The sequence below is a fragment of the Schistocerca nitens genome, chromosome 9, assembly GCF_023898315.1.
Source record: "Schistocerca nitens isolate TAMUIC-IGC-003100 chromosome 9, iqSchNite1.1, whole genome shotgun sequence".
NCBI classification, from domain to species: domain Eukaryota; kingdom Metazoa; phylum Arthropoda; class Insecta; order Orthoptera; family Acrididae; genus Schistocerca; species Schistocerca nitens.
This window is the reverse complement of record NC_064622.1, coordinates 88,317,696-88,342,267: the sequence shown is the minus strand read 5'-3', so window position 1 is coordinate 88,342,267 and position 24,572 is coordinate 88,317,696. Positions and strand designations below refer to the sequence as shown.

The window sequence follows — 24,572 nt, the reverse complement described above, 5'->3', positions numbered from 1 at the left end:
GTTGTTTTGCAACTTTCAGCGGTGTTTCTGCCTTTTTGTGTGTGTGAAAAATGGGGAGAGAGAGAGAGAGAGTAACATTGATGCTTTTTCATTATTGTTTTTATTGTCTTTTGTGTGTGTGTGTGTGTGTGTGTGTGTGTGTGTGTGTGTGTGTGTGTGTGTGTGTATGGGGTGATTCTATAGGGTGGTGTTATCTAATAATTCTTTGAAAGCAGAGAACAGATTTCCATTGCAGAGAGCTGTGTATTGATTTATTACTTGTTTTCCTTCAACGATGGCTTTTTGTATTTGATAGTTTTCTTGAGTTATTAGTTTTTACGGGGGCTGTTGATTCATCTGAAATCGACAGTAGGGCGTATGGGAGTGTTCCCGTTGTGGAGCTTTATTAGGCTGTCCAATGTGGACACTTGAGGATTCTTTTGTTTTATCCATTTATCTTTCTGTTGTGAATATTGGGTCAATTTCAAAAGTGCACTCACATATCACTTAGCCAGAGATATGCACAAATACCCACAGAAACGTTATGTATACACCATTAACAGAAGCATACACAACACAGATCAGCTGATACAAATAGTCAAAAACACCAACATACCCACAACAGCCATGCTCACATCATTTGATATCACATCGATGTACAACAATATTACCACCACAGAAACCATCAACACCATCAAACAACGTTTTGAAGAACTTTATAAAAGTATTATTAGTCGGAAATCGACTAAGTCTGCTATAGCTGCAGGTGAGGTTCCCACGCGGATAGGAACAGCTATGGTTTGAAGAGTAAAGTCAGAAAACACTTGCCTTATGGGTAACATCGAGAAAGCTCTTCACTTTAGGCAACTGCAACGCAAGAAAAGCCTCTCACTTAGAACCAAGTTCAGAGATCGGTCTGGACTCAGAATTTCGAGCCACTACTGCAGCTGTCTTCCACACTTGCAATATTTGTGAGTGACAAGCGTGTGCCATTGATGCAGCCACTGAGGTGATATGGGTGCAAAACTCGTTAATTATCATAAGATTTCATTTTGGAAATATAGCATTTATAGCCAGCTAGTTACACGCATCATATACCCTGGCGAAAGTATTGTTGTTCGTTCTTGATTTTCGTTTTTGATCTTCCATGAACTTACTAACATTTTTTTTACAGTCATTGATTATATTCTTGATACACACCGAGGTGACAAAAGTCGTAGGATAGTACTGTGCATATATGCAGACGACGGAGGTAATACGTCCATAAGGTATAAAAGGGCAGCGCATTGCCAAGTTGTCATTGTCACCCACGTGAGTCATGTGGAAATGTATCCGACGTGATTACGGCTGCACGACGACAAAGCCTTTGAATGCGGAAGGTAGTTGAAGCTAGACACATGGGGCGTTCCATTTCAGATATCGTTAGGGAATTTAATATTCCGAGATCCACATTGCCAAGAGTGTGCTGAAACTACCAAATTTCATACATTATCTCTCACCACATACAATGCAGTGGTCGACGGCATTCACTTAATGACCAAAAGCAGAGGCGTTTTGGTAGAGTTGCCATCCTAAGAGACAAATAACACTGCGTGAAATAACCGCAGAAATCAATGTGGATGTACGACGAACGTATCCGTTAGAAAAATACTGCGAAATTTGCCGTTAATGGGCTATGGCTGCAAACGACCGACGCGACTGGCATTGCTGACAGGACGGCATCGCCCGTAGCGCCTCTCCTGGACTCTAGACCGCATCGGCTGGACAGTAGACGACTGGAAAGCCGTAGCCTGTTCACATGAGTTCCGATTTCATGTGGTAAGTGCTGATGGTAGCTTTCAATTGTAGCGTAGAGCCAAAAAACCATTGCCCCAAGTTGTCAACAAGGCACTGACAAGCAAGTGGTCGCTATAATGGTGTGAGCTGCCTGGGTCTTATGGATGTTCGGCTACTTCGAGACCATTTGCAGCCATTCATGGACGTCGTCCTCCTAAACAAGGATGGAATTTTAATGGATGACAATGTGAAAAGTCACAGGTTCACGGTTGTCCACGATTGTGTTGAAGAAGATTAATCGAGCGAAAGGTGCAGTCACCCATATCATCAGACAGAAATCTCATCCTACATTTATGGCACTTAATCGAAAGGTCAGTTCACCACAAAATACTGCACTAGCAACACTTTTGCAGTTACGGACGTCCATAGAGGCTGCGTGCCTGAGTAGGTCTGCGGGGTACTTGTAATGGCTTGTTGAGACCAAAGCATGTCGAGTTGCTACAGTACGCAGGGTAAAAGGAGGCCCGACAGGATATTAGGAAGTATCCCACGACATTTTTCACCTCAATGTATTCTTGCAAACAAATATTTTTTGTTAATGTCTCAAAATAGTACAGCATTTTGTACAGCACAGTACTAAAAAAGTACCTCGCCGATAAATGTGGTAGCTCTTGGCCTTTTGTTACTTAGAGCGTACTTCGCCTACAGGCAAGGCAGTCGACATCAAAGACGTCATGGCGCGCTACAAGACGGACGTCGTGTCGTCCTTCTTCATGGGCGTCAACGTCGGCTCTGTGGAGGACCCCAAATTCCCTCTGAGAATCCACGTGAGGGAAGTGCTCAGGGAAACGTTCATTGGGAACGTCCTCAATACATTGGCCCTATTCGCTCCGAAGCTACTGTACGCCTTACATCTCCGGGCTGGCAACAAGAGAGTGGAGGACTACTTCATAAAGAACACAGAAGAGGTAAGGACTCACTTCATCTTGTAGGAGAGAGCAAGGTTTCTCCACGACCTTTCAGGTTGTGTTGAACTGAGAGTAGTTAAGGTAACCGTTCCAAAGCTCACGATTTGAGTGTTACTATAGGGACCAACCAGTAAGAGAAAACACTCTCATTTTACTGATAATTATTTACCGTTTGTCTCAAACGTATACAAACGTCAACAATGTATAGTTTTTGACCAATCTTCTCCTTCATGAGGCAGTAGGGAAAACAAGATCGTTCCTCAGACTCGATAACGGAAATTGTGTAAACAGAATGCTCCATTAGGTGATTGAGTTGTACTGCCATAATTCCTTAGAGCAATTCAATCGTTGCAAACATACTGAAAAATTTTAACTTTTTAAATTAATCTGTCAATTTTTGTATTAAAAATACAAGTTTTGTCCACAGCTAATGAAGCACCGAAAGGCAAATGGCATCGTGCGGAACGACGTAGTTGACTTGCCCATGAAAATCAAGGATGGCCAACTGTTCGATGACGAGGATTCCAAAGAAGAGCTTGCGGATGAGAAAGCATTCAGTAAGCTGGCAAGTAACTGTGTTCTGCACTACAGCGCACTTATTTACTAACTAAATGCAATACATAGGGAAACCAGGAAAAAAATTTATCACATATAAAGCACATCATTTGTTACGAAACGTTGCCATGGTAATAGATACACGATCTTATCAAAAACTTTGGACACTCATATAGAGAACTGATCTCTGGAGGCCACGAGAGGCGAGGGAATACTGTGTTGTCAGAAGAAATGCAGTAAAAGGAGAATGGATCGATGAGCAGAACTCGCTGACTTCGAGTGTGGACTGGTCTTTGGATGCGACCTGAGTAAGGAATCCATCAAGGACAAATCTAAAGCTGACCAAACCGACTACTGGTAATGTGACTGTGAAGCGGAACTGCGAAGGAAGAATCTCAGCTAAACCAATATCAAGCAGACCTCATATATTACTGAAGGGCCAGGATCCTCGAGAATGTGGAGAGTAATTTTAAGAAATCACATGACATCAGCAGAGGTACATCACTCGTGTATTCCAGAATGATACCTGTGGTCCGGCTAGCACAATAACTGCGCTTAGCGAGATAAAATGAATGAGCTACTGTTCTCGAGATGTTCTTCATAAGTCACATGTATCCTGAATCAATGTTAAGTTACTCTCGAGGTGGTGTGATTGGAAACGACACTGGACAGTGGATGACTGGAAAGAGTGATTTGGAGTGATGAATCAGGTTCTACCCTGTGGCAATCCGATGGAAGCATTTGGATTTTTCAGATGGACAAATGGAAGTGTTTGGGTTTTTTCAGATACCTGGACAACGTTACTTGCAAACACATGCAATGCCGACAATGAAGTATGGAGGGGAAGATAGTTTGCTATAGGTGTTCCTTCTCTTTTGTGCGCGTAAGAAAAGTCTAAACGCGGAAGGATATGATCACATTTTACAGCGTTGTGTTTTGCATACAATAGAGGAGTCCTCCGGAGACAATGATCAGGATGACAACGGACGCTGACATAAAGAAGCATCCGGGAGGCAATGGTCTGTGGACAATAACGATCTTGATGTACCTGGCCTGACCAGGGTCCAGAACTGAACCCAACGGAACCTCTTTGGAATGAATTAGAATGTCGACTTTGCTCCAAACCCTAGCGTCGACTGTTACCACCTGCTCTGGTTTCGGCTCCTGAGAAGTAGTGGGCTGCCTTTCCTTCACGCACATTCGGACACCTCATTAAAAGTGCCCCAGCATAGCTGAAGCCATGAAACTGGTGGAGGGTGGCCTCATCCGAATTTGATGTCCATTAGGAGGTGTTCAGATACTTTACGAGATAATGTAATGCAGTCCACTTGTCTTGCTCTTTGATACTGATTCCCTCTACGTATTTACAGAGCTGACAAACGAGTCGATCGCGGCTCAGCTGATGTCGTTTCTGAAACGCCGGCTTCTTCACTTCCTCCTCGACGCTCTCCTTCTGCCTCTACGAGCTGGCGCGTAACGTGCAGCTGCAGGAAGAGGTACGCCAGCACAGGCGGCAGGTGCTGAAGAAACACGGTGGTCAGCCCACGTACGAGGCCGTCAGCCAGATGGCTGATCTCACCAACGTCGTCAACGGTGAGTTCCATCTGCCGTCAGCACCACTCAATGTTTACCTGTGACTGTCGCTTCGCTCGCCAACACTTGGGTTTCTTTTATGCAGTTTTTCAAAAGTGTCCCTTGTCGGCTGTTCGTTTCGTTTCATTATAACTGTTGCATGGCATGTGATAAGCTATCTTCCGTTTTCACCAACGACCCATGTCATACGAGCGCCACCATCTACCTCTGCCACTAACCATGTCCATTTCACCTCGCTGAAACGTTGCAGAACATCTTCGTTTCTTACTTGGTCAATCCATCACCTAACGGTCTCTGTAACGCCACGTCTCAAGTTTTTCTAATCCTTCCATACCTCTCTTCTCCAGTGTCAAAATTCCTCACACATATAGCGATAAGCTCCAGACATAATTATCGTGAATATTTTTCTGCTGTCATGGTTTATATTTTTTGGGTAATTGCCGCTCTTTATTCTTACATTAAGTCTTTTTTGCCATCTACAATTGTTGCTGCTACGTCTTTCTTGTGTCTTTCTCTTTAATTTACCTCTTCTACAGCTTCTTGCACAAGTTTAACATTTAACCGTATCTACCTGATGTGAAAACCATTTACTTACTTGTTTCGTAAATAAAACTGTCTTTTATTGCTGCTACTTACTTTATTGATGCAATAGGCGTTTCGCCTTATCTTGTTCTACGGCATCATCAGTGGGATCTACAACAATACATTTTTGTTAGTTTTAGATTATTAAACTGTTCACGTCGCGATTTTCTTGTAAAAAGTAATTACTTACGATTTTCTGATCTATGTTTCCTCACATCTGGTGTGGAGGTTGTACTACCACTTTTATTACTGTCGTTACGCACAAATTTGCGTTCTGACCTTCTACACCCTGTTCACCATGCGGAAGACGGCCACACAAACAAACCATTTACTTAGTTTTATTATTTTACATAACTGCTTATTATATCCCTCATTTAACTTCTTCAAGAAACGTGTGCCTCATTTCTTGTTAACCTCTGCGAATGATCTGCCTTCTGTTTTAGGTAACACATGAATGTGATTCTTCTTGTATGATCCTGTGCAATGTCTGACTACCTACATTCACTATGGGAATGAAATTTAAGTGTACTTTCAGGGTGAATGGTTCATCTTGTTTTTTCCTCAGTGATCGGCACAGCCAATCACAATTCCTTGTTACAGCATTTAGGGAGTGTATTGTCATAGTCTGTGTATTTTTACAGTGAATTTTACAAATGGTAGGGAGACAGTGTTTAATGCATTTTGCACTTATTTGTGAAATTGCGAGTGATACTGGAGCAGAGGGTATCAGATTTGGATTTCATGTTTTATCGTTTGAAATGTACAGTGAAACTGGGCAACTTCATAATATTTATAGACCTTTTTATAACGTAGCCTTATACTAGTATGCACTGCGACATTTAATTTCCACATATTTCTAATTTTATAACATTAAAACTTCAAATTTGATAGAAGTAAGGCTTTCATGTCCAATGAAGAATTCGGAATATTAGTTGCCACGAAGTTACCCTATACCCCTTACTCAGAACAACATTGTGGCATGAAGTTATGACACGGAAAGTAGAGCTAAATTCATTTGTCCCAGGGGACCGCTACGGTCGCAGGTTCGAATCCTGCCTCGGGCATGGATGTGTGTGATGTCCTTAGGTTAGTTAGGTTTAACTAGTTCTAAGTTCTAGGGGACTAATGACCTCAGCAGTTGAGTCCCATAGTGCTCAGAGCCATTTGAACCAACCATTTGTCCCAAAAATGGGTTGACTTATTATTTATTTTTGATATGCAATTATATGATTACGAACTGACACGTTTTTGTGTGTTTCGTTTTATCCATAGGCAGAAAAAAATTTGTAACAAAGTTTGTCGACATGATGAGACTTAGTTTCCTAATATTCTCAAAATCAACATAACCAAACACATTTCATCATTTAAAAAAATGAGAATGGAATAAAATTAAACTTCATTAAGGGAGAGAATTAAACGAAAGATGTACACACTTATTTATGCATTTGTTTAGTGGAAAAGTATAAGAAAGAGGTAATATCACATTTAACACGGTATCATAATAAACACTTGTGTTTTTCCTTAAACCATTCATACAAGTTAATACGGCCTGTTTCTTAGAATTTTTATTCATACAGTTGTTTCTGCAGGTATGTTTCGTTCCACGAAGTTACCCCTATGGAAATTACGATTGCCATTTCCAGTAGCTGATGAAAATTTTTAGCCAAATTTAATTTTTAAATGGAAAGGTCTACAGGTATAACTTATTTCTATGAAATTACCTTTACTCTTCAGCTCTTCAGAGTTGTTAGTATAGTAGATAGATCCCAACAAATAATCGAAAACGTTTTTCCATCTGCAGACAAAATGACCTTACGACTAACTCAGGTGCATTGCACGTACTTGTGACCTCAATCACTGCTGGTGGCACTGCAACAGAGCTGTATGCTGAATCTCGAGTCGAGTTACAGTATTTCATAATAAACTGCCCAGTTTTAAGGTAACTTTAAACGTTTTAGTCACGTTCCTCAGCATTAGTTGGCACTGATGATCTCACTGTAGAGGGACCAATACACATACGACCGTTGAAACTTGAATAATGGAAACTGTTTATTTACACCTTATACAAAATAGATAAATTTTCAGAGTTTCACTGCACTTTAGATTGTCACCAGCGTAGGGTATTACCGTTTGCCAGGGATGTGGAAGTCATAAGATACCCATAGCAGCGCCAGTTGAGTTGATAGTTCAAGTGAGTGGGCCATTGTCTGAAGAAACTCTCTTACAGTTCTGAAGCCAATGCTGTGAAGTATTTCCTTCACCTTAGCAATCAGGCTTAAGTCCTGGCAGTGTATAGTGTGGTACAGCACTTCCCAGCCCCATCGATTGAAAAGATCAGTTACAACTTGCTTCCTATGTGCCAGAGCACTGTGAGCATTGTCAGCAAAAATGATGAGTGGTTTTCACACAAGGTGTCGACGCTTCTTTTACTAAGCTGTTCGTAGTCTGTGCTCAAAACATGAACAGCTTAGAGAAAGAAGTGGCGACACTGACCAATATTTTGCACGACAACGTCGAGTGGGTATGGTGCAATTTGTGACTGATTTGTTCGATCGCTGGGGCTGAGAAGTGCTGCACCACCCACCACCTCGTGACTTCAACATGATTTCTAACGTGTAGGAAGCACTTCTTGGCATTCACTTCATACAGAGGTTCGTCGTGCAGTGGACAGCTCCACTCGCACTATCAAGACAACTGGCACTGCTAAGGTTACTGTTCGACTTCCACGTCACTGGCAACGGGCTATACACGACGCTGGCGTCTTCTTTGAACGACAGTGAGAACTTGGAAATGCGTAATAAAGGTGTGATATAAAGTCAATTATAGTAACGACCATTGTAGTAAATATGTGTAGATCTACAGTTAAGCTGACTACATCGCAAAAATGTCATACAGCCGGTGTAGAACTTTATTGATCACAAAGCAAGGATGATACGTATAGGAATTATTTCTATCTTCAGTAACTTCAGTAATCCAAGAGTGAGAGTAGCAGGAGGACTAGAGCGTTAATAGTGGCGTACATAACATGATGTGACTGACTCCCGTCTCTCTCTCTCTCTCTATCTCTCAATGTATGTGTGTGTGTGTGTGTGTGTGTGTGTGTGTGTGTGTGTGTGTGTGTTTGTGTGCGTGTCATCTTATGTTACGCACGCAGCTGGTAACGCTCTAATGGTCTTGTCCCTGTGCTACCTTTGCGCTTGGATTTCTGGAAAACAAAAAGAAAATGGTTCAAATGGCTCTGAGCACTATGGGACTTAACTTCTGAGGTCATCAGTCCCCTAGAACTAACCTAAGGACATCACACACATCCATGTCCGAGGCAGTATTCGAACCTGCGACTGTAGCAGTCACGCGGTTCCAGACTGAAGCGCCTAGAACCGCTCGGCCACTCCGGCCGGCGGATTTCTGAAGATAGATGGCTGGTTCAAATGGCTCTGAGCACTATGGGACTTAACAGCTATGGTCATCAGTCCCCTATAACTTAGAACTACTTAAACCTAACTAACCTAAGGACATCACACAACACCCAGTCATCACGAGGCACTGAAGATAGATATAAAATCAAAACATGAGATGAATATTTTTGTGGTAAATAAAGTCACTCTTCACCTGCTATATGGCTTTTATGTGATCTAGCCAGCCTAAATATACACTCCTGGAAATGGAAAAAAGAACACATTGACACCGGTGTGTCAGACCCACCATACTTGCTCCGGACACTGCGAGAGGGCTGTACAAGCAATGATCACACGCACGGCACAGCGGACACACCAGGAACCGCGGTGTTGGCCGTCGAATGGCGCTAGCTGCGCAGCATTTGTGCACCGCCGCCGTCAGTGTCAGCCAGTTTGCCGTGGCATACGGAGCTCCATCGCAGTCTTTAACACTGGTAGCATGCCGCGACAGCGTGGACGTGAACCGTATGTGCAGCTGACGGACTTTGAGCGAGGGCGTGTAGTGGGCATGCGGGAGGCCGGGTGGACGTACCGCCGAATTGCTCAACACGTGGGGCGTGAGGTCTCCACAGTACATCGATGTTGTCGCCAGTGGTCGGCGGAAGGTGCACGTGCCCGTCGACCTGGGACCGGACCGCAGCGACGCACGGATGCACGCCAAGACCGTAGGATCCTACGCAGTGCCGTAGGGGACCGCACCGCCACTTCCCAGCAAATTAGGGACACTGTTGCTCCTGGGGTATCGGCGAGGACCGTTCACAACCGTCTCCATGAAGCTGGGCTACGGTCCCGCACACCGTTAGGCCGTCTTCCGCTCACGCCCCAACATCGTGCAGCCCGCCTCCAGTGGTGTCGCGACAGGCGTGAATGGAGGGACGAATGGAGACGTGTCGTCTTCAGCGATGAGAGTCGCTTCTGCCTTGGTGCCAATGATGGTCGTATGCGTGTTTGGCGCCGTGCAGGTGAGCGCCACAATCAGGACTGCATACGACCGAGGCACACAGGGCCAACACCCGGCATCATGGTGTGGGGAGCGATCTCCTACACTGGCCGTACACCACTGGTGATCGTCGATGGGACACTGAATAGTGCACGGTACATCCAAACCGTCATCGAACCCATCGTTCTACCATTCCTAGACCGGCAAGGGAACTTGCTGTTCCAACAGGACAATGCACGTCCGCATGTATCCCGTGCCACCCAACGTGCTCTAGAAGGTGTAAGTCAACTACCCTGGCCAGCAAGATCTCCGGATCTGTCCCCCATTGAGCATGTTTGGGACTGGATGAAGCGTCGTCTCACGCGGTCTGCACGTCCAGCACGAACGCTGGTCCAACTGAGGCGCCAGGTGGAAATGGCATGGCAAGCCGTTCCACAGGACTACATCCAGCATCTCTACGATCGTCTCCATGGGAGAATAGCAGCCTGCATTGCTGCGAAAGGTGGATATACACTGTACTAGTGCCGACATTGTGCATGCTCTGTTGCTTGTGTCTATGTGCCTGTGGTTCTGTCAGTGTGATCATGTGATGTATCTGACCCCAGGAATATGTCAATAAAGTTTCCCCTTCCTGGGACAATGAATTCACGGTGTTCTTATTTCAATTTCCACGAGTGTAGATGTACACGTACATTTGAAATACGTATCGCCTCGCGGGATTAGCCAAGCGGTCTTAGGCGCAGCAGTCATGAACTGTGCGGCTGATGCCGGTGGAGATTCGAGTCCTCCCTCGAGCATGGGTGTGTGAGTTTGTTCTTAGGATAATTTAGATTAAGTAGTGTGTAAGCTTAGGGACTGATGACATTAGTAGTTAAGTCCCCTGAGATTTCACACACATTTTTTTGAAATACGTATCTATTTCGTGAAACTTGTAAATTAGCAGTTGCCACTATTAATGTTCGAATCCTCATACAATAAATTTTTGCCGACAACTGCTCATACTGATTATCTGTCCATGCCAAACATCTTAGCATAAACAAAGATTCTTATATTCCTCATTGTCTCTTGCACGTGCATATTAAATACCTATGATGACAGTGGAGAATGAATAGCACTGATTTTCCAAGCCTGGCATTTTGTACCTCATTACTGGTTTACATATTAGTACGAAGAATCGTATTTGAAAATTATACTGTTGTTATCCTTAGCTGTGCATGAAGAAAGGTTGCTCATTATGGACTGTCTTCAACAGTAGCTTGTACAGGATTTTTCAGTGCCAATGTAAAAATATAATAGCACAATTGGAAAGAATGACTCCATACACACTAGTAGATAGTCATGAAAAATTAAGTAATTGTAGTCTTTCGAGAGAGACTTCAGATATTAGTCACTACACTATGTATGCTTTATGGATGTTCGATAAATTCTTCCATAGCCTCACCTTGTGTCAACGCTTATCACCTATTAACTAGCTAACCCTACGGCTAAGAGATGGAAAGTATTTCCATGACGCATCACATGTGTGCAAATTGGAAAGTTCATGATCATGAAGAGGTTATCGATGGAAGAGACGGTCAGAAACGAAACATTATGTTTCCATGCGTACTTAGTGCAAGTCGAGAGGGACAATCTTCTGGAGAACGGCTGTTGCCCAGTGAAAACATACACAGTTATTGTCTCTCCTTTTGCAGAAGCTCTGCGCGTGTAGCCGCCAGTGAGCTGGCTGGAAGGGGAGTCGGCCCGAGACTATCGGATCCCAGGCACGGACGTCGAACTCCTCAAGGGGCCGGCGTTGCCACATCGGTGCTTGGTCTGCACTACGATCCTCGCTACTGGAAAGAGCCCCACCGATTCGTGCCGGATCGGTTCAAGGAGGAAAATTCCAGGGACCGGCCAAGCTACACGTTTCTGCCATTTGGCGAGGGACCTAGACTGTGTCTTGGTGAGTAGTCGATCACTGTAATTTCTCTCTATTTTCATGTGCCGTTAGGAATTTATCTTCGCCTAAGATCCACTCGTAACCGAGAAATTACTTCAGGAATAGTGAGTGACTGAAATCAAATGGTTCAAATGGCTCTGAGCACTATGGGACTTAACATCTGAGGTCATCAGTCCCCAAGAACTTAGAACTACTTAAACCTAACTAACCTAAGGACATCACACGCATCCATTCCCGAGGCAGTATTCGAACCTGCGACTGTAGCGGTCTGAATTACTGACGTCTTCCAAGGAAGAAGGTAGGAGACGAGGTACTGGCAGAAGTAAAGCTGTGAGTACCGGGAGTGAGTCGTGCTTCGGTAGCTCAGTTGGTAGAGCACTTTCCCGCGAAAGGCAAAGGTCCCGAGTTCGAGTCTCGGTCAGGCACACAGTTTTAATCTGCCAGGAAGTTTCATATCAGCGCACACTCCGCTGCAGATTGAAAATCTCATTCCAGTTACGTTTATATTTAAAATGTCTCTGTACTGAATACCGTCGATGTCGTGAGTCATTGGACAACGCTCCTGCAATTAGCCATCTAATAAATCGGAAACGCAGTGACGTGTTTTAAATACATAATGAACTGAGTGACCGGCTAGAACCTTATTATGACAATGTAATCTTATGCTACACACAAGTAGGAAACTTTTTCGGAGTTAACATTATAAACCAGTTATTTAGGTGGTCCTCCTTGTTAAAATGCTAACCCTCAAAAAGTTACTTTTGGCCTTCTGTGTAAGGTCCACTTTTGTGAACAAATATGTGAAAAGCGCGTCGAAGTTGTTAAAAATAGCGTACTAGCTTGCGTTGACGTAACAGAAGGGTATCGAGCGAAATACTATTACGTTAAATGCCAAAATACAAACGTGGAAAGCCGTCATAGTCATTTTTGGATATTTCCGGTGTAGTTACTACACTACAAGGGACTGAAATAAATGAAGTGGAATTTTATGATAAGAATTTATAAGGCCTTTGTTTAGCTGTGAAAACATACGTAATGGAAGTGACAACCGAGTGATAGTTAAAAGATTTAAGAAAATGATGTTCACGTAGTTGCTCATTTTCCATTTGCATGGGCCGGCTGGCGTGGCCGAGCGGTTCTAGGCGCTACGGTCTGGAACCGCGCGACCGCTACGGTCGCAGGTTCGAATCCTGCCTCGGGCATGGATGTGTGTGATGTCCTTAGGTTGGTTAGGTTTAAGTAGTTCTAAGTTCTAGGGGACTGATGACCTCAGACGTTCAGTGCCATAGTGCTCAGGCCCATTTGAACCATTTTTTTTCCAGTTGCACGCTGTTAGCAGGAGAACTGTGTCTCCATTTTCCGCATCAGAATCTTCGTTTTCTTTGCTTTTTTTTAATTTTTGATTCGAATTTTAATGAATCCGTGAAATATAACAGCGAATGGTGATAAAAATGAGACCGATATTATGATATGAAATACTCAGTGATATGGTGCTCCTAATGAACTCATTGTTTTACTGTTTGCAGGCATGTGGGTGGGTTATGTGCAAGTGAAACTGGGTCTCGTGCACATCCTCAACAGCTTCGAAGTTCACCCAGCGCCTGAGACACCCAGCAGCTTGCGTTACCAACCGTCCGAATTCATTGGAACTCCAGCTGGAAAAGTTCCCCTATGTTTCAGAAAAATCTCCATGTCGTGATTGCCTCTAGTTCCTATCCGCTAGGAGCCTAGTCACTACGTGTAAATAAGCACGAAACATTGCCAATTTGAGATACGCTGTGCAGAAAGAGTAATTTTAAGCAGAGTAATATACACCTTTGTGTCAATGAGTCGCTTGTGTGAATGTGAATATGGACGCCGAAAGTGTGTCCCATAATGTAATGTGAATAGTGTGTATATACAGTAACATATGTCTTGTTTGTTAAATATTAGAGAAAGTTTGTACGATTCTGTTTATTTATATTTTTCTGTGCTGTAATGCTCCTCTGATAAAACTGATACTTTAAATGTTTTACGTCCACTGCCATACTATGAGCTCTTGAAAGAAGCGAAAACTGTATTGGCTACATTGCGTCATTCATTTTTGTGAAGATCCTTTCCTAACACTGTAACTTGATATATATTTAAACGTTATCTACAGAAGGACATGCACTTTTTACACAGAATATTAAATTATTGTCTGCCTGCTTCGAAACTGCTAAAGTGTAATGTCCGTTGTGTGATACTTCGTTATGCTGTTCGTAGTCTCGTTCGTACCTAAGTAGGTACTGAGAAATGTATACTATCCCTTAGGTGGTATATCATGTGCTGAAGCAATAACCTGGATGGATGAAATGCAATCACGTAATGAAATAAAGTGAAGAATGGTTTCTAGATGTCACAGCCCTGCAGCCAGGCGACGGCCGGAGTCTAGGTGTTCTCGTAAAGATAAGTCATTTTAGATTATAAAACATATAGTTTACTACTGATTACGTGGTAAATAGGTGTATTAGTGTGCCTTTTAAGTGTACCATTAAAGGTTTCACCTTTCTTTACGTAATATAGCAGAAAACGCGAAAAGATCGTACAGTCGTATTTTCTGTTTACGTTTTGCCGCAGCAAATCTATAGAATTTCGTTTAGTTTTTCTTTGCTATCTCCAGAAATGTAACTGTAGCGTACCTCTTCATTCTTTAACTAGCATTTCTGGAAAGTAGCGTAAAGTTTAAGTTGTTGTTTCAGAAACCTTACACTGTTGTTTTTGTTTACACACAATTGCGTATAGGCCAAATTTGTGGAACCATATTTTCGTGTTTATCTGTAATTTAACTGACTTATTCTTAATAAACTATTACGTTTATCATGAATGAAAAGCGCTTGACTTGCCGTTGAATTGTTAGGTCGGGGCTTTGGTGTGATGGTTGCTGTAGTTTTCTTCCATGTGCGTGACTGTAGTGGCGTGGGAATAGGGGAAGCAAATGAGACTCATCAGCGGTTTTGTAGGATTTGTAGCAGAGATGGGAAGATACTAGAACAGGAGGGGAAAATTGCCGCCCTTCAGGCTGAGTTAGACAAGGCGAGGGAAGATCTTGACAGGTTAAGGAGGGAGAAGGGTAAAGAGAGGTGGGAAGTGGCAACAGGCAACAGGAGGAACAGGTCTAGAACTTTATCTGACAGCTTCCTTGTGAATGTGGAAAATAGATTCGACCTGTTGCTTCAGTTAGAAACTGGTGAACCTCAAGCAGTTGCAGGTGTAGACAGGGCACAACACACTTTCAGCAGCAAACTGAAAAGTAAGAAAGTATGGAAATCAATAAAGAGAAAGAAAGTGTTGCTGTTAGGTAGTTCCCATGGAAGAGGTGTTGGCCAACTTTTGCAGGATGAACTAGTATCAGAATACCAGGTCACAAATTTTTTAAAACCTAGTGCTGGTCTGGAGCAGGTGACAGAGGATTTAGGACCACATTGCAAAGATTTCACTAAGGAAGACACCGTGGTTATAGTGGGTGGGGCAGGTAATAGTATTGATAGTGATCCTGGGTACAGTATAGAGCGTGACCTGGCAAAGATTGCATCAGCATCGAATCATACTAGTGTTGAGTTTGTATCTGTTCTTGGGCGCAATGGCTGACTTCATTTGAACTCTTCTATTAAGAGAGTTAATTTGGAGTTGGAACAGTTGTTTATGTCGGGTGCAGCGTCACACATTGGTGTGGTTCCTGTTGATTCTCTCAGTAGTTGCGATTATACTAGGCATGGCCTTCACCTCAACAGGAAGGGGAAGGGTAAACTGGCTGGGAAAATAGCAGGAAAGTTAAAGGGGGGTGGCACTGTCATGAGTGATAAAATACCAGTGGTTATAGGGTTCAGAAAAGACCCTTTTTTAGGGTAGTGAGGACAGAAACAAACCAAATTTTAAGACAGGTTAGGACTGAGACAAACCTTCATTTTGAGAAAGAAATCAAAAAACATAATTATAGCTTATTACATCATCATAAACAGCCATTGGTTAAAAATTTTCGAAAGTCAGCAAATATTTTAACTCTACCCAATTTTAACTCAATCAATGTGAAATGTCAGCTATCTTTATTTCATCAAAATATTCGAGGACTGAGAAATAAAATTGATGAATTAATTATCTGCATAGATGAATTAGAGTCTTCAAACCCAGCTGACATAATCTGCCTCCCTGAACATCATGTGACCACTGGTATAGAGCTTTTAAGTGTTACAGGGTTTAGGTTAGCATCTCACTATTGTAGATCAGAAATGGAGAAAGGAGGAGTTGCCACATTAATCAGGAACTGTCATAAATTTAAGAACATAGACATTCATAAATTTTGCCTAGAACAGCATACAGAAGCGTGTGCAACAGAAGTAGAATTTCGCAAAAAATACTTCATAATATTAAGTGTATATAGAGCACCTGCAGGTAACTTTAATCGGTTCAAACACCCCATTGAATATGTACTGGCCCATTTAACAACCATAAATAAAGAAATAGTGGTTACTGGTGATTTCAATGTAGATTTCCTTAAAGACTCACCCAATAAGAACTTATTTGAGTTAGTAACACTATCATTCAACTTAATTTCCACTGTAAAGTTCCCCACTAGGGTAGTCAATTGCTCACAAACAGCCACTGATAATATCTTTATAGAAAAGTCCAATGAACAAAATTATATTACAAAACCAGTAGTCAATGGCCTCTCAGATCATGACATGCAGTTCCTTCTGTTAAATGTTAACACTGAATAGGATATAAAATATGTTAAATCTGAGCTAAAGAGGGTAATCAATAAGCCTAAAATTCATTATTTTAGGACACTCCTCAAAGACATTCACTAGACTGATGTTTACAGTGCTCATGGCATGAATGAAAAATATAACACTTTTGCTAATAAAGTGCTTACCTTATTCGAACACTGTTTTCCCCAAAAACTTACCAATGTTAGAGCAAAGTCTACAAAGAAGCCATGGATTACTCAAGGAATAGGGGTATCATGTAAAACAAAAAGAAAACTGTATCTGTCAATCCGAAACAGTTCAGATGCTGATCCTATAGCACATTACAAGAAATACTGCAAAATATTAAAGACTGTAATACGGACATCAAAGCAAATATATTACAAGGAAAATATAGTCATATCAGATAACAAAATAAAGACAATATGGGATATAGTGAAGGAGGAGACTGGTAGAACCAGACATGAAGAGGGACAAATAGCATTAAGAGTAAATGATACATTGGTGACAGATGTGTATAGTGTTGCAGAACTTTTTAACAAACATTTCATAACTGTTACTGAAAAGATGGAGTTGTCAGGTTCTGTAGATGCTGGTATGAGATACCTCAGACCAGACATTTGAAGTTACTTCCATAATATGAATTTGACCCTCACTACCCCAGCAGAAATAATGTCCATCATAAAATCTTTAAAATTAAAAACATCTAGTGGGTATGATATAATATCAGCAAAGCTAACTAAACAATGTGATTCTGAGTTAAGTAACATATTAAGATATCTGGGTAACCAGTCGTTTATCAGTGTAATATTTCCTGAATGTTTAAAATATGCTGAAGTTAAGCCACTATTTAAGAAGGGAGATAAAGAAATAGTATCAAATTTCCATCCAATTTCACTTTGCCAGCATTCTCAAAAATTTTAGAAAAACTAATGTACAATCGGCTTTATAACCATCTTGTCTCAAATAACATACTGTCAAAGTCACAATTCGGATTTCTAAAGGTTTCTGATAGTGAGAAGGTTATCTACACTTACAGTGAAAATGTGCTTAATTCATTAGATAAAAAATTGCAGACAACTGGTATATTTTGTGATCTGCCAAAGGCATTTGACGGTGTAAATCACAATATCCTTTTAAGTAAATTAGAATACTATAGTGTAACAGGAAATGCTGCAATATGGTTCAAATCTTATATCTCCGGCAGGAAACAAAGGGTGTTATTAGCAAAGAGACATATATCAAGCTCTCAGGCATCATCCAACTGGGAACTAATTACATGTGGGATCCCACAAGGTTCCATTTTAGGGCCCTTACTTTTTCTTGTGCATATCAATGGCTTTTCATCAGTAACATTACCAGATGCCAAGTTCGTTTTGTTTGCTGATGATACAAACATTGCAGTAAATAGCAAATCAAGTGTAGTCTTAGAATGATCAGCTAATAAAATATTTGTGGACATTAATCACTGGTTCCTAGCCGATTCCTTGTCACTAAACTTTCAAAACTCACACTACATGCAATTCAGAACTCGTAAGGTGTGTCCCACGAGTATATGCCTAACATACGATGACAAACAAATAGAAGAAGTGGACAGTGTTAAATTCTTGAGATTACAGCTTGATTATAAATTTAACTGGGACAACACACCACAGAACTGCTGAAGCATCTTCACAAATCACAATTTGCAATGCGAATTGTGTCAGACATAGGGGATATAAAAATGAAAAAGCTGGCATACTATTCTTACTTTCATTCCATAAGGTCATATGGGATTACGTTTTGGGGTAATTCATTAAGCCAAGCTAAAGTTTTCTGGGCACAAAAACGTGCAGTAAGAGTTATAAGTGGTGTGACCTCAAGAACATCCTGCAGAAGAATGTTTAGGAACTAGGGATACTAACTACTGCTTCCCAATATATTTATTCTTTAATGAAATTTGTCATTAAAAATATATCACTTTTTCAAACCAACAGCTCAATTCATGGAATCAATACTAGAAATAAGAATAATATTCACAAGGATTTAAAGTCACTTAGTGCATTATTCAGGAATCCACATTTTTAATAACTTGCCAGTAGCTATAAAAGCTTAACAACCAATGAAATTCAGTTTAAGAGAATCCTAAAGGATTTATTGGTGGCCAACTCCTGCTACTCAATTGATGAACTTCTCAGTAGAACCGACTGAAATGGAAAAAAGAACACATTGACACCGGTGTGTCAGACCCACCATACTTGCTCCGGACACTGCGAGAGGGCTGTACAAGCAATGATCACACGCACGGCACAGCGGACACACCAGGAACCGCGGTGTTCGCCGTCAAATGGCGCTAGCTGCGCAGCATTTGTGCACCGCCACCGTCAGTGTCAGCCAGTTTGCCGTGGCATACGGAGCTCCATCGCAGTCTTTAACACTGGTAGCATGCCGCGACAGCGTGGACGTGAACCGTATGTGCAGTTGACGGACTTTGAGCGAGGGCGTATAGTGGGCATGCGGGAGGCCGGGTGGACGTACCGCCGAATTGCTCAACACGTGGGGTGTGAGGTCTCCACAGTACATCGATGTTGTCGCCAGTGGTCGGCGGAAGGTGCACGTGCCCGTCGACCTGGGACCGGACCGCAGCGACGCACGGATGCACGCCAAGACCGTAGGATCCTACGCAGTGCCGTAGGGGACCGCACCGCCACTTCCCAGCAAAGTAGGGACACTGTTGCTCCTGGGGTATCGGCGAGGACCATTCGCAGCCGTCTCCATGAAGCTGGGCTACGGTCCCGCACACCGTTAGGCCGTCTTCCGCTCACGCCCCAACATCGTGCAGCCCGCCTCCAGTGGTGTCGCGACAGGCGTGAATGGAGGGACGAATGGAGACGTGTCGTCTTCAGCGATGAGAGTCGCTTCTGCCTTGGTGCCAATGATGGTCGTATGCGTGTTTGGCGCCGTGCAGGTGAGCGCCACAATCAGGACTGCATACGACCGAGGCACACAGGGCCAACACCCGGCATCATGGTGTGGGGAGCGATCTCCTACACTGGCCGTACACCACTGGTGATCGTCGAGGGGACACTGAATAGTGCACGGTACATCCAAACCGTCATCGAACCCATCGTTCTACCATTCCTAGACCGGCAAGGGAACTTGTTGTTCCAACAGGACAATTCACGTCCGCATGTATCCCGTGCCACCCAACGTGCTCTAGAAGGTGTAAGTCAACTACCCTGGCCAGCAAGATCTCCGGATCTGTCCCCCATTGAGCATGTTTGGGACTGGATGAAGCGTCGTCTCACGCGGTCTGCACGTCCAGCACGAACGCTGGTCCAACTGAGGCGCCAGGTGGAAATGGCATGGCAAGCCGTTCCACAGGACTACATCCAGCATCTCTACGATCGTCTCCATGGGAGAATAGCAGCCTGCATTGCTGCGAAAGGTGGATATACACTGTACTAGTGCCGACATTGTGCATGCTCTGTTGCCTGTGTCTATGTGCCTGTGGTTCTGTCAGTGTGATCATGTGATGTATCTGACCCCAGGAATGTGTCAATAAAGTTTCCCCTTCCTGGGACAATGAATTCACGGTGTTCTTATTTCAATTTCCAGGAGTGTGCATATATATATATATATATATATATATATATATATATATATATATATATATATATAAGTACAATCTAACTTCTGCACCATTTCAGTGCAGTGATGTGTTCATTGTAAATAAGTATTGTAGGTATTGTAGTAGCTGTATTATACATTTAAGTATTATAGTAGTTGCATTGCACGTTTATTACCTTATAAATAAATAAATAAAACTTTTTATTTTAAATTCAGTGGATTAGTATTAGTAATATGATTCTTTCTTGTAGTGTTAATTAAAAACGACGGTCATTCCACTTGGGACCTGTGGAATGGTACATTAGCTTATTTGTTTGAGTTGTAAATGTTTGTCATGTATTGTGATTCTGACATGTTCTACATCCTGGAGGACCTCCTCACTATGGATCAATTGGAAAGAAAGTAAATCTAATCTAAAAATCTAAACACATTAATTAGTACATGTTCTATTTACTATTAGCAAAATAGCATGAATATATTCCCTCTTTCAAGTGTTACATGAGAAAAACATAAAACATTTATGATCACGTTGCAGATACTATAATGAAATGTATATTATCTTCTATCAACACCAGAAAAAGATTGAGCAACTGTAGCAAAATGTTTGACTGCAAATACAAGTTGAGGGGGTTAAAACAAGCAACAAAAATATAGAACTCGTGAAAAAGTAAAGGTATATTGGATCACGAAGCACCAAAATCGAAATTCTCTTCAATGGCCTGATATTTCTTTGCTTTATTTAAAGTGAATCTGTATAACCATTCTCTTTGATGTGACATCTATGTAAATGTTTTTTTTTTATTTGTGTTAAGTAGGTCAACGTAATTCATCTTTGGGTATAATTTGAAAGGTAGTGTTCTGCAAAAGAATGGAAAAGTTAAAGATTTTCTTTTAATAATGGTTCTTTCAAAGGGCATTTAGGACTGCAATGATGTGAAACATGGAGCGAAGTCCCTCTGCGACGAAAATGGCTTGGTGGGAATAGAAACATCGCGAGCAGGCAAATTGTTCCCATCTTGTGAACTGATCGAGGCGAGAAGAACAGCAAGATTATATGAAATAGCCTGTAGCATATCTTGGCTAGCACCGTACTACGAAATTTCGGTGATAAGAGAATTCTGACAGCCCATTACACAACAAGAGCCGTGGTTGCTTTTGCCGTCCTGAGTAAGCAGAGGAAATTGCCATGGCCACCACCCTCGTATCAAATAAATAGCTGCGTACTGTGTAATTCCATGGACCAGTTTTGCTATTTCTTTTTCAGTAGTAAGTTCGTGTCCTTTAAACTTTTTACTGAGCACCAGTAATATTCATTTTCCTAGAGTGTGTCGTATTCCAAGTGCTACGATAGTTCTGTGTATGCTATTTTACTGAACTGAAAAGTAATTACCTTCCTTAACGATATAGCCACCACCCTCGTCTCAATTAAATAGCTGTGTACTGTATAACTGCATGGACCAGTTATGGGGTTTCTTTATCAATAGTAAGTTCATGTTCTTTAAACTTTGTCTTGAGCACCCGTATTTTATCCTTATTCATTTACCTAGAGAAGGTCCTATTCCAAGTGCTACGATAGTTCCAAGTATACTGTTTTATCGAACTGGAGAGTAATTACCTTCCTTAACAAAAGTTAATAAACTTTTTGGAGTAGTAAATTGCACTTTCATTCCTTGGGCCCTAGAGTGGAAGTACTCTACGTAGCTTTCAACAAAGTACGATTACAAAGAGAAGCTTTGAAGTACTCAGCTTAATGAGTCTTCTTATTGAAATCATAGTTCAGTATTACACTTTACCTGCTGAAACAGTGATGATTCGTAATAGTTACTAGCTAGTAGACTCGAAGGGCCTGCGTAAGCATTAATTATTGTGTAGGTTTGGAAGTAATAGTGTGTATGATTTCGTATGTATACACTGAATACTGTTTCCCAGATTGTGTCGTGATTAAAATGTTCCGCCTCGATCTGAACCAACTAATAGTTTAGGTTATTGGTCAACGTGCAAACTGTTGAGACATTTAAATTTCGTATTACAGATGAAATGCACTTGAGGGTCTCTAACGTTTGTGTGCTATAATAAGGAAGAAGAAGAAGAAATTAAAACTTTGAGGTTCGCCGATGACATTGTAATTCAGTCAGAGAGCAGCAAAGGACCTGGAAGAGCAGCTGGACGGTATGGACAGTGTCTTGAAAGGAGGATATAAAATGAACATCAACAAAAGCAAATGAAGGATAATGGAATGTAGTCGAATTAAATCGGGTGATGCTGAGGGAATTAGATTAGGAAATGAGACACTTAAAGTAGTAAAGGAGTTTTGCTATTTGGGGAGCAAAATAACTGATGATGGTAGAAGTAGAGAGGATATAAAATGTAGACTGGCAATGGCAAGGAAAGCGTTTCTGAAGAAGAGAAATTTGTTAACATCGAGTATAGATTTAAGTGACAGGAAGTCGTTTCTGAAAGTACTTGTATGGAGTGTAGCCATGTATGGAAGTTAAACGTTGAAGATAAATAGTTTAGACAAAAAGAGAATAGAAGCTTTCGAAATGTGTTGCTACAGAAGAACGCTGAAGATTAGATGGGTCGATCACATAACTAATGAGGAGTTATTGAATAGAATTGGGGAGAAGAGAAGTTTGTGGAACAACTTCACTAGAAGAAAGGATCGGTTGGTAGGACATGTTCTGAGGCATCAAGGGATCACCAATTTGGTATTGGAGGGCAGCGTGAAGGGTAAAAATCGAAGAGGGAGACCAAGAGATGAATACACTGAACTGATTCAGAAGGATGTAGGCTGCAGTAAGTACTGGGAGATGAAGAAGCTTGCACAGGATAGAGTAGCATGGAGAGTTGCATCAAACCGGAGTCTGTACTGAAGACCACAAGAACAACTATTAAAACTATTCTAAGTCCAGGTGCACATGCCTCATTTGAGTTAGCAGCATGAGGAACTGAATGCTCCTTGAGAATACAAATAATAACCAGAAGAAATAATACACTTATCTGAAAACCATTTCAACGACAGTATTTATCATTAATTAAACTGATGAAGAAGCTCATGTCCAAGTTCGTAGTGCCCCACCACCTGTAAATCATTTACTTGTACTGATCGTTAGTTTGCTGAAGTTAATATACACATAGTAAGTGCTACGGCGAGCCAACTGCTGCAGTAACGTATTAATACTCCCTCTGTGTAGTTCATGACAAATCACTCCTACATCGCTTGCTAAGGAGAGCTGCCGTCTCGTGCCCTGGGCACAAAAGTGGTATTTCGGTATGAAGTGAAGAAAATGATGAACAGTGCTAGTGCTTTGTGCAACTTTGCCTAATTAGGCTGACGAACTTTCCTTTTCATTAATTGTTGTTTATTTTTTATATCAACCTTGGCTTGATTCTCGGTTCTTCTGCTATTGTTTCCTTTCAATATAAATCTTTAGAGAAGCGAAAATAGTCCGATACCTTAATCATTACACACCGTCGCGGTGAAATTAAGATCCTTTCACAGGAGTAATAAAACCGGTGTATTGCTAAGTTAGTAGTGGTCGGTAGAGCTATAGCCACGGCTATCATGTAGGATAAAGCTTCACACTCCACCACTAGAAAAGAGTGATAGACTGACGCAATCGCAGTAAAATATCGCATTATTTTCATAATATGTAGCATCATCCAGACTGTTTCCCTAATTATGTGTCATCATGTCAAAACGACGTTGTAGACTTACAGACAGAGCTTCGAATTATTTTGCACACACTAACAGTGGTTTTCCTCAAACGTAATTTCCCTCTAGAAGTGTGCTTGCGGATAACCTAGATACGGAAAGGTCGATTTAGAATGCTTTAAGTCCAATGCTAGCGTGTTAAGCATGGAAGTTTAGGCTGGTCACATTAGCTAGAGATAGAAAATCAAAATCTTTGGCACTCGTGTCTGGGAAGCAATTGAGCATACCTTAGCGACGTGAAAAGTTGATGTAATTACTCTTGCCCTGCGGGGATTGTGCGGGAGAGGAAAATTAACTACGTCACGTTTTTCAGTTAGGAATCTCCTCTCAGATGAATAATTTGAGTAATTTTGCTTAGCAGAGCTATAATATCAAGAATGAAGAGTCTATAGCTCTTTTCAGGCTTCTTCTGACCCAACGGGGCCTTGATCCAGACACGGAGTTCCGCATTGCCCAGCTCATTCTTTATACTGTCACTTTGGACTGTACGATTATTTTAAAAGTTGTTCCACAAGAAGAATTACTTTTTACACACATGTGCTAAATTAACGACTGGACCTTCTTTCTTTGCTGCCGCGTGTAAATTCATGCGAAATTACTGAGGCCGTGCGTTGCATTAAGGGCTACAGACTCTTTCAACTGAAGTTGTTGTTGATATGGTCTTCAGTCCGAAGACTGGTTTGGTACAACTCTCCATGCAACTGTAACGTGTGCAAAGCTCTTCAACTCCGAATAAC

At 41.8% G+C, this 24,572-nt stretch overlaps 1 protein-coding gene across 1 annotated transcript; it reads left to right on the top strand.

Moving 5' to 3' along the window:
* Positions 1 to 2,489: 2,489 nt before the first annotated feature.
* On the top strand, positions 2,490 to 13,486 carry LOC126204026 (probable cytochrome P450 6a13). The gene is made up of 4 exons (XM_049938453.1): positions 2,490 to 2,723; positions 3,151 to 3,288; positions 4,763 to 4,871; positions 13,314 to 13,486. Exons 1-4 carry the CDS (start codon positions 2,490 to 2,492, stop codon positions 13,484 to 13,486), a joined length of 654 nt encoding a protein of 217 aa, XP_049794410.1.
* Positions 13,487 to 24,572: the final 11,086 nt, after the last annotated feature.

Bases quoted from the DNA above. Each gene is read 5' to 3' on its own strand.
- LOC126204026 (XM_049938453.1), top strand. From the start codon at position 2,490: ATGGCGCGCTACAAGACGGACGTCGTGTCGTCCTTCTTCATGGGCGTC. The intron at 2,724-3,150 runs GTAAGGACTCAC...TTTTGTCCACAG, and splicing joins TCATAAAGAACACAGAAGAG to CTAATGAAGCACCGAAAGGC. The intron at 4,872-13,313 runs GTGAGTTCCATC...TACTGTTTGCAG, and splicing joins TCTCACCAACGTCGTCAACG to GCATGTGGGTGGGTTATGTG.